We start from the raw sequence: 9790 nt of genomic DNA on the forward strand, positions 1-9790 counted from the left end.
CGTATCTAAAGGCCCTTTGTCTGGCCGCGCTTCCCTATTTGGTCTTCATCGGCGCCAGGCTCAATCGCGATCGGCACGATCACGCTCAACAGCCCGGAAGCGTCGTCCTTCCGCTGCGAAATATTGAGGTCAGAACTACTCTTCTCGAATCACTGACATAGCGGGTGCGCGGAGCTGCAAGACTGCCTGCGCGGGCACAGGGCTTTCCTCGCAGCAACGGCGCAGCATTCGCGTTATCTGGACGACGCATACACGCTGCCTGGTTGACCCAGAGGTAAGGTCACCATTGTCGCGCGCAGACCTCCTCTAGCTCGCGCAACTGACGTCCTACGGTCTTCAAGACGGCAAGAACTCTCAGTACTGCCACAACACGCCTCCTTACCATGAGTGGGCGTGAGCGTGCCGCCGGTGCGGCTGGAAAGAGTAGCAACCATGTATGTATGTCGCCTGCTCACCATGTCTTCGATGAGCAGACGTCCTGACGGCGTTCACGTCAGCGTAGAATGGGACAAGACGGCGGGCATCCTATGCGAGATCAAGTATCGCGCCCTAGCTACTCGCGCCCTGGTACCATGCAGCCTGCTTCAGGATCGTCGACTCTCAGGTCCCAGAGGAATGCCAGTGCTAGGTTTGCAACCCCCGCGCCATCGACAGAAACCACGCCGTCTGCATCCAGAAGGCGCGCCAGAGAGCCGCGCTCGACCTCGATAGGCAGAAGCAGCGAGTCAGCAGTCCAGGCGTGGACAGGAGGGCGCGACGGGCAAGCGCAGCAGCGATAGACGGCGGCCGCCAGAGCAAACGGAGAAGGAGGCCGTTCATCAACGTGCAGCCGACGGGCGAGAATGACATCATCCCCCACGACGACACCCGCGAGAGGCTACGCCGTGCCGCGGCTCAGTGGCGAGGCGTGACTGCCCTCGAGGACGAATCCTCGACAACGACGTCCCCCACCACGACGCCCGTCTTGTTGACGCCCGGCGGCTTTCCCTCGTCTTCGCCCATCCATCTCACTCCCCTCACGAGGTCCGCGTTCCATTCCGCCCTCTCCTTGAGCGTCGACCCTTCCCTCCGCCCCCCTTCTTACGCCGTCCACGCTGCTCGTTCTATCCCCTCCTCGTCCTTCATCACCCCGTTCACGTCCACCATCACCCCCTCTACCGCTTATCTGTCCGACCCCCTGAACGCCTACGCCCACCTCAGTATGCCAAAGCCCTTTGTCCACCTTATCGGCCCTCCCCTCGACCTCGCCCTCGATGCACGACAGACTGGAAACCAGAGTCGTTTCGTGCGCAGCGGCTGCAGGCCGAACGCCATCCTGCGACCTGTGCTGTGCCCTCGCAAGAAGCGAAGTATGTCTGCTCAGCGCGTCGAGGACGACGCCGAGCCCGAGGACGAGGACGCGCTCACCTTTGGAATATTAGCGCTGCGGGACTTGAAGGCCCATGAGGAGGTGGGAGTGGGATGACGGGAGTGTGATCCACCATCTGCGAGCGCTGATCAACAGCCCGCACATTTTCCCGTAGGTGTCCGCGTCCTTTAAGCCCGTGTATGCGCCTGCTCACATCTGCCCGTAGGTCCCATCAGCTGCACCAGTACCTACCAGCAGATGACGTCGATGCTGCGCACGCTGTCCTCGACTTTTGCCACCTGCGCTTGAACTCACCGACTCTCTTTTTCATTGATGAGACTGACTCTATTGCACCGAAACGTGAATAGGTACGTCATGCTAAATAGCCTGCACAACGGTCAGGAAGCTGATTGCATGCCCCAGACCAACAGAGAAGTGGAACACCGTGTTGTTTCTCAGCTGCCGACGCTCATGAACGGTCTGAAAGCGCGGTCTGACACTGTGGCTATGGCCGCTACTAACCGACTGAACTCTATCGACCCTGCTCTTCTTCGCTTTGGCTGATTCGACTGTGAGATCGCATCCCTGACCCCACTAGCCGTTTGATATTCTTCGCATTCACATGAAGAACATGAGGCCAGGTGGCGATGTCGATGTCGAGCAGGTATGTCCTAGCAGCCGTTGTTTTCCGCGTATATTAATGATGTCACTCCTCAGAGATCGCGGCGCACGCCCAAGTCTACGTCGGGTCAGATCTCGCACCTTTGTGCTCGGAGGCCGCCATGCAGCAGATCTGTGAGAAGATGGACCTCATGGACCTTGACGGGAAAATCATCGATACAGAGGTGCTCGACTCACTCGATATTACCATGGAGAACTTCCGCTTCGCTCTGAGCACTCCAACCCATGCGGTTTGCGTCAAACCTAATCTCGTCCTTGGCGTCCTTGCAAGGAACACGCACAGTTTCTCTGATGCTGATCTGACGGAAATCTGCCAGCGTGTTGCCAAGCTCGCCATCCGAGAAAGGATCGAGTCGGACATCCGACGAGCGCGGGAGAAGCAAGCGAAGGAAGAGGCATCATGCGGCGCGTCGACCTGGATCCTCTGGCCGGGCGCGAGCGGGGCTTTAGGACGCGCGAGCAAGTGCCGTTGTCGGGCGGGATGACGGGCGTCGAGATAGTCCCGCCCCCACGCGCCCTTGTTGCGCCGCGACTGCAGGATCGTCAGACATCGGACGTTTCGCAGGGCATGGACGCGCCGTCACACAATCTGAGCGCGAGTCGAAGACATAGGCTGCACCGCGTGCGTCTTCTGTGCCGCCAGCTCATCACGCAAGGGATCGCAAGGGCAAAAGCGGAGCCGTACCCACTACACTAGAGGACAAAGACAACGCGATGGAGATCGATGAGCAGGAGAAGGAGGAGTGCTTGCCGCCTAAGCTCCGTAAGGGTTGGATCAGGAAGTTTCAAGACGCTGCGAGGTGTCTACCAGCGCGATGCGGGAGACGCGCTAACATTTTCTCATAACGAGGTGGGCGCGGCAGGCGAGCACGATGATACGCGGATGGACATGGATGAAGTCGCATTTGGTGAGTCCAGTCGACTGATGTCGTCCGGACCATGCACTGACGGCATGTCGCCGCTCCTAGATCCGCGCGAGATGCCCCCACCGCCTTTGCCCCTACCTCACGCTGTCTCGCATCAGTCACTGAGCTCCCGACTTTCTATTCTTTCCTCCACCTCGCCCGCCCGCGCGCTGCTTAACTTGACCTCGAACGATGGTCAGATATCCCCTTCGACTTCTTTCGCCAACTTATCGCTGCTTTCGCCTTCTCTCGCCTCGCCTCCTTCGTTCTCCTCTGCTCTCCTCTGCTAGTCGTCGCTCGTCCTCTCCTGCTTCCGCTAATGTGCATGTATTACCGCAACCCGTCCCTGCCGAGCCGTCGTTACATCAGCTTTCGTACACTGCTGTTGGGCCGACCCTGACACCCACCGACGACATGCATACCCGGCCGCCGCCTCCTGTCGCAGATCCCGCCGCTTCTTTGTCCTCCTCGTCTCCTCGGCTACTCTCCAGGGTCACCATCAAGTTCTCGTCGCCCGCTCCAGAGTATTCTTCTGACAATCATGACGCTAATCCCGTCGATGCCACCGACCTGCCCGCGCAGCTGAGACATCATCCCGACACAGTTGCGTCTGTAGAACTGCATTGCGGCACTATTGACACACGTCCATCGGCAGAGGCGGATGTCAAGTCTGTCGTGTCTAATGGTACATTGCCATCCGTCGACAACACACCCTCGCCTACACCTTCTTTACCGGCTGTCACGTTGCCGCCGAAGGTCAAGATGTCCTTGAAGGACTTCGAGATGCGATGCAAGACGCAACGGCAGGAGCAGACGTCCCCGTCAGCTGCTCCCACCCCGTTGGAGCACGCGAGCTCCAACGACGTGACGCGTGCAGTGGAGTCGCCGGACATCCGTGCACACGAGCAGGTGCCTCTAGCATCTCCTAATTGCGCTATTCCTTCTGCCGGCTTGTGTACAGCGCCGGACCCCACCCCCATGCCAACGCGTGAGGCATCCCCGCTCCCAGTCCAAGAACGGGCTCGCGTTGTCGATCTGCCTGAAGACTTAAACACACGTCTTTCCACCCCTGTGTCTCTGCACGCCAAAGTCGAATTGCTCGAACAAGGCCTTCCTAGTGCAGCGGCGGCCAAATGTTCACGTTCTCTGACGCCCCTCCCCCCAGAGCCCCCGCCTCCGCCAAGCGAGACCTCAAAGTGTTCTACATCTCCCGATGAAGGCACCATCAGCACTGATCCCAAAACACTCCCGATCCGCTTTCAAGAGCCTGCCCATCGCACAATACAAGAGGACGGCGAGATCCTCAGTCCGCCGCCTCCGAAGGCTTACCTGGCACGTTCTCGGTCGCCTCCAACGCACCCGCGATCGTTTCACTCGAGCGACGCCGAGCCGTCACACCTTCCTCCATGCCGCCCCCTCTATTCAGCGCCGCATCGCGCCATGCAGAATACTGCCCCTCCGTCGCGCCCGTTGCCCAGCGGCCCACGCTCTTTGCGAACATCGAACTACCCTACGTATCCACCTACGCTTTCTATCCGTGCACCCCCCGGCGTTCCTCGAGGCCCATCGGCAGACAGAGACCGTCCTGAATGGGACCGCACGAGCGCGAGAGGGGTGTTGAGAAGGATGCACATCATGGACGTGCTTCTCGCTCACATCGCGGACACGACGAGTATGATGCTCATCCTGCGAGTCGCACCTCACGGGATGATGCGCGCGAACGAGACTACTCACGAGACAAGGCGCACCTCCCACGCGCGGCCCTTCCACGGCAGACCGGAAACTAGAGTCGTTTTGTGCGCAGCGGCTGCAGGCCGAACGCCATCCTGCGACCTGTGCTGTGCCCTCGCCAGAAGCGAAGTATGTCTGCTCAGCACATCGACGATGACGCCGAGCCCGATGACGAAGATGCGCTGACCTTTGGAATATTCGCGCTACGGGACCTGAAGGCCCATGAAGAGGTCGTGTTGGGCTGGGAGTGGGATGACGGGAGCGTGATCCATCATCTTCCTGCGCTGATCAACAACCCGCACATCTTCCCGTAAGTGTCCGCATCCTTTACGCCCGTGTATGCGCTTGCTTACGTCTGCCTGTAGGCCCCATCATCTGCACCAGTACCGCCAGCAGATGATGTCGACGCCGCACACACTATCCTCGATCTTCACCACCTGCTCACGCGGACCAATGACACGCGACTGCGCCCTCGCCCTCATGGTCGAGTCTGTCGACTCGCACACGCCGCCAACGCTGACGCCGTCACCCCGCTACCTCCGTAATACCGCGCCCTAGCCACTCGCGTTTGTGACTTCGCGCACCCTTCCCATTCATCACCGTATCGCCTATCATGTCTACGAAGAACCATTCACCCGCCGTCCCCCTCACCAACACGATGCCACACCAATCCAGTATGTGGCTCGCTGCACCCCGCCATTCGCAAGTGCATCCCTGGTCGCCACAAGAGTCTACCCGCTCCCTCCATGCCCGCGCAATCCACCCCCACGCGCCCCCTTTCTCCCTGACTCTTACTCTATCCCCCGCCATCTTCAGCACGTTTCAACCCCACCTGTGGTCAGCCCGCTCGGCGCGTTGCCGTGAAGGCTGCAGGTCATGCTCGTCATCTGAGGCCACAACGACACTAGCAGGCTAAGATCGGGGTGCGGACGTGATGTGGAACATTCCTGCCGTTGCGCGCATGGCGTCGATTGTGTATGACTGCCGAGTAAACATGAGTTTACCGTACACGTCGTCCGTGCAGACAGTTTAATGGTCATGAGGAGGCAAAAGCTACACGTATGCTACTTCTTTTATTACAGAGCGGGTTTGAGTTTCTAACTTCCGTGTTCAGACGCCAAGGTTGATATGTCGCAAATCCAATTGCGTGCGGAGGATCTCTATGACAAGGAGAAGGTCAACCTCGAGACGATCGTCGTCGAGGACGTTTTCAAGTTGTTACAGTGCAGTGAAGATGGTCTATCGGCTGAGGAAGTTCAGCGGCGTCTCGAGCTATTCGGCCCTAACAGGCTCGAATCTGAAGAGCAGAATGCCTTCCTTCAGGTGTGCATGTTCCTTTCACGCGTCATTGTGTCGTAATAACTTGACCTGAACAGTTCCTGAGCTTTATGTGGAACCCCTTGTCCCTGGGTCATGGAGGGAGCTGCTCTTGTTGCCATCGTCCTGTCAAACGGAGAGCACATGCCGCCTGACTGGGAAGATTTCATTGGTATCATCACATTGTTGCTCATTAACTCGGCCATCGGTTTCTATGAAGAACGTAATGCTGGTAACGCTGTCAAGGCTCTCATGGACTCGCTTGCTCCCAAAGCCAAGGTCAAGCGTAACGGTTCGTGGAGCGAGATCGAGTCCGCCGACCTCGTTCCTGGTGACATGATCTCGTTCAAGATTGGTGACATCGTTCCTGCCGACTGTCGTCTTACTGAGGCTATCAACGTCTCGATCGACCAGGCTGCGCTTACCGGAGAGTCTCTGCCTCAAGGTAAGAAGCTTGGTGACCAGTGCTTCTCGTAAGTCTGTCGCACGCTTTGTCCAGTCATCTTTCTCACGAGTTTTCATCAAGGACGTGAAGGGCTCGAACGGCATGTTCATCAACGGCGAGCGCCTCAGCCCCGAGGGCATCAAGTCCGAGCCTTTCGAGCTCAAGTCGGACGACATCGTGGTGCGTATCTCCACGCTCTCCCCGCCCGCCGCGCCCGCCTCACGCTGCAGCGCAGGAATTCGGCATCGACATCGTCGGCGAGGACAACAAGACGATCATACACCACAAGGTCGCTGCGCACGTCGTGTGCGTCTTCACCGAGCAGGAGGCGCAGGCCGCTGCGCGCGCGGAGGCGCAGGCGGGCCCCGCCTCATACGGGGTCGGCGCGGGCGGCGGTGCGCCCCCTGCAGCGGGTGCGTTCAGCTTCGCACCAGGCCAGCCGCCCAATGCGCCCGGGCAGCAGCGCCGCCCGTCGCTCCAGCAGGGCCTCATCGGGCTCGGGGACCGCGGCGGGAACATGCGTGCGCCTGGCAAGAGCGGGCTCACATTTGACCACATCCTGAGCCGCCTGCAGGGCGAGCTGCAGAAGAGCCGTGATACGGGCGCCGAGCTGCATTCGCTGACGAGTGCGATGAACGAGCTTCATGATACCCTTGGTGGCAACCTGGTGCGTCACATAGATGTATGATTTTGCTCTTTCCTCACTGTAGGCCGCTCGCAGCCACCGAATCTCCCCCCGCATCCTTCGAATCTCCCACCAGTAATGCCTCCTCAGTCCCAGCAGCAGCAGCAAGAATCTGAACAACAACAGGCACCGGCGGCGCCGTCACCATCAGACTCGGGTTCAGCACTATTGGAACTCCAGTCACAACTGCGCGAGACTCAAATGTCTCTCGCAAGCCACGTAGACAAAATTTGCTCCCTTGAGACGATGCTCGCCGAGCACGCAGCGATCCAGCACGAAGTCGGCTTCCTGCGCGAGCTCATGGAGGAGCGCAAGCGCGAGATGGACACGTCTCGCGGACGCAGCGGCAGTCCCAGCGGACGCCACCACCAATACGGGCGCGACGATAACATGGCACATGATCAGCATTATATGTCCGATGACGACGACGATGCACGCAGTGTTTCGACGATCGTCCCGCACGAGCTCGACCGGGTCGACGAGGAGGACGAGGAGCAGTTGGCCGCGGAGGAGGAAGAGGAGCAGCGGCGGAGGCGGAGGGATGAGCTGGGTCGTCCGCGCACGCCAGAGCCAACGGGCATGGGTATGTCTGACGATGACTATGATCACGACCACGATCACAGCAGATACGAGCCGCAGCAACGCACTCGGTCGCCGTCTCCTCCGCCCGCGGCCCCGCCAGTCCCTATACCCGCTGCGGTCCCCGACAATATCAGCGAGCAGCTAACGACACTCTCGAAGCAATTGGAGTCTGCGCTCGAGCTCTCGCGCTCTCTTGAGGCGCAGCATTCGGTTGCACAATCGACCATCTCCTTGCTAGAGTCGAAGGTCGCCTCGCTGGAGAGTCTCGTGCATGACACTCACTCACAGGTTCAGGTGCAGACTGAAGCCACCGAGCAACTAGCTGAGGCCATGCGCTCGGAGCAACTCCCCGACTCAGCAGCGCAGGAGGCCGAGCAGAGGACGCGGGAGTCGCTGACGGAAATGGTGAACGAGTGGAAAAAGCACGTCGAAGGCCGCTGGAGCAACATGCAGGAAGAGTGGACCGAGGAGCGGGAGCGCCTGCGCTGCGCGAAAGACGAGTGGGAGACGCGCATCCGGGTCGTCGAGGATGGCGTCGGCAGCAACGTTTCGAAGGTCGAGTCGATGCTCGGGACTCTAGCTGCGCTGCCTGTGCAACAACATTCCTTTCTGAACAGAAACGGAAAGCTTACCCACAGCGGCGGCCTCGTTACTCCCCCTAGCCCGCGCAGCCTGTCAGCAGAGTCGACGCGCCCACGACAGAGGCGAAAACGCAGCAGCTCGTCAAGAGGCCGCTCGCGCTCGCGGTCTGCCTCCATGGCTGCTGGCGTGGAGGTAGGCTCGTCGGCATCGTCGATCTCAGGCGACACCACCGAATCTCACTCACTCGGGCTGCGGCGCTTGCCTTGGACCACTGATGACTTGAGCATCAGCAACACAGAATCGCATGCGGCCAGTGACAGGGCGACAGCTGCAGGCAAGGATGAGCCGACAAGGAGTCTCAAGGGTATGCCATTTCTGATCACCCCAGAGTTGTCAGTTCTGAACCATCCGCTTTCGTCCCCAGACGATGCGTCTGGGACAGCAACCGACTCACAGACGCGGTCACCGCCCAAAGACCTGGTACGTCGTCCCGTTTACTTATCTTCTGTTCCGCTGGGTTGACACAACCTTTGTCAGTCACACTTCAATCTATTGGCAGCCGTAGGTCTGCTCGTTCTCAGCGTGGTCACCGGGGCAGTCTTATGGTGGATAAAACCCGAAGGTTCGGTTTCGGTATAGCATACATCACTTCTAGTAGCTGCTCTGGTGAGCGGCGTTATCCTATCGTATGATCAAGACTTGTCCCTGTTCTGTCGTATTCCTCCTGTTTCACAGTTTCGCTACCTCTTCGTCTGGATCCCGTTGCATCATTTTCGAACTGCAGAACTGCTTGTTATGCCCTTCTTGTGCGTGTATATTCATGAGCATGCAAGCCACCTTTTTTGTACTTTGTTAATAACAACCCTTATAACCACATTCGTTAATGCAAGTCATTTTGTGCTGGTGTCTTGTCTGATAAGGTACATTTTTGCGAACACTGTTTAGTTACATTCGGCTCTAATGATGATGTTGGCCCAAAGATGCCAAATGGGTTCAATAGGCCCAGTACTGTTTTGAGTCCAGGTTTGAACTACTATTTTACTTGGGTTTCGGTTTGATTCAGATTCAAACTGGAATCAATGGACATTCTCGGATGCCCTTGTACAGTTGATACTTCAAATTAAGCATTTCAAGTTTGAATTATTTGCTTTGTCAGCAATTCAAACTGAGTTTAAATATGATTACATCAGCCAAAAAGCGGAATCTGAGTTTGAATTGCTTCTTGTCTCTTAACCACCACCATCTATTCACCAAAGTCAAATTTGTTATTACAAATCACATCACCTGGGTTTGTTAATGCATGTTTCACTGAACTATCTCACCTTGCTAACTCTTAATTAGTCTTAATGCCTGCAGATCGCCAGTTCGTATTCCACCTCAGTAACAAACACATTCTTATTGATTTCATTGTTGTTAGATATCATTGTGAAGCTTTGTCATGCAAGGAGTCCTTTGCCTCCATTAGACTTCAAAAGATTCACATGGATGATGTTCATTGTGATTATGTTCAAACT

The 9790-nt window shown here is 57.7% G+C and overlaps 2 protein-coding genes across 2 annotated transcripts; one reads left to right on the forward strand and one right to left on the reverse strand.

The window, feature by feature from the left end:
* Positions 1-5: 5 nt before the first annotated feature.
* POSPLADRAFT_1062958 (hypothetical protein) lies at positions 6-228 on the reverse strand (the record flags this gene model as incomplete). Its single annotated transcript, XM_024481577.1, has 2 exons — positions 6-113; positions 154-228. The coding sequence occupies 2 exons, from the start codon at positions 226-228 to the stop codon at positions 6-8; spliced, it is 183 nt and encodes a 60-aa protein (XP_024332907.1).
* Positions 229-634: 406 nt separating this feature from the next.
* Positions 635-8968, forward strand: POSPLADRAFT_1160980 (hypothetical protein; the record flags this gene model as incomplete). The annotated part of the gene is made up of 11 exons (XM_024487628.1): positions 635-1450; positions 4896-4975; positions 5031-5206; positions 5583-5663; positions 6498-6607; positions 6663-7094; positions 7149-8249; positions 8357-8468; positions 8611-8756; positions 8814-8837; positions 8858-8968. Coding segments are annotated over 11 exons (3189 nt in total), but the record flags the coding sequence as incomplete, so codon positions are not given.
* Positions 8969-9790: the final 822 nt, after the last annotated feature.

The sequence above is a fragment of the Postia placenta genome, assembly GCF_002117355.1.
Source record: "Postia placenta MAD-698-R-SB12 unplaced genomic scaffold POSPLAscaffold_31, whole genome shotgun sequence".
Lineage (NCBI taxonomy): Eukaryota > Fungi > Basidiomycota > Agaricomycetes > Polyporales > Adustoporiaceae > Rhodonia > Rhodonia placenta.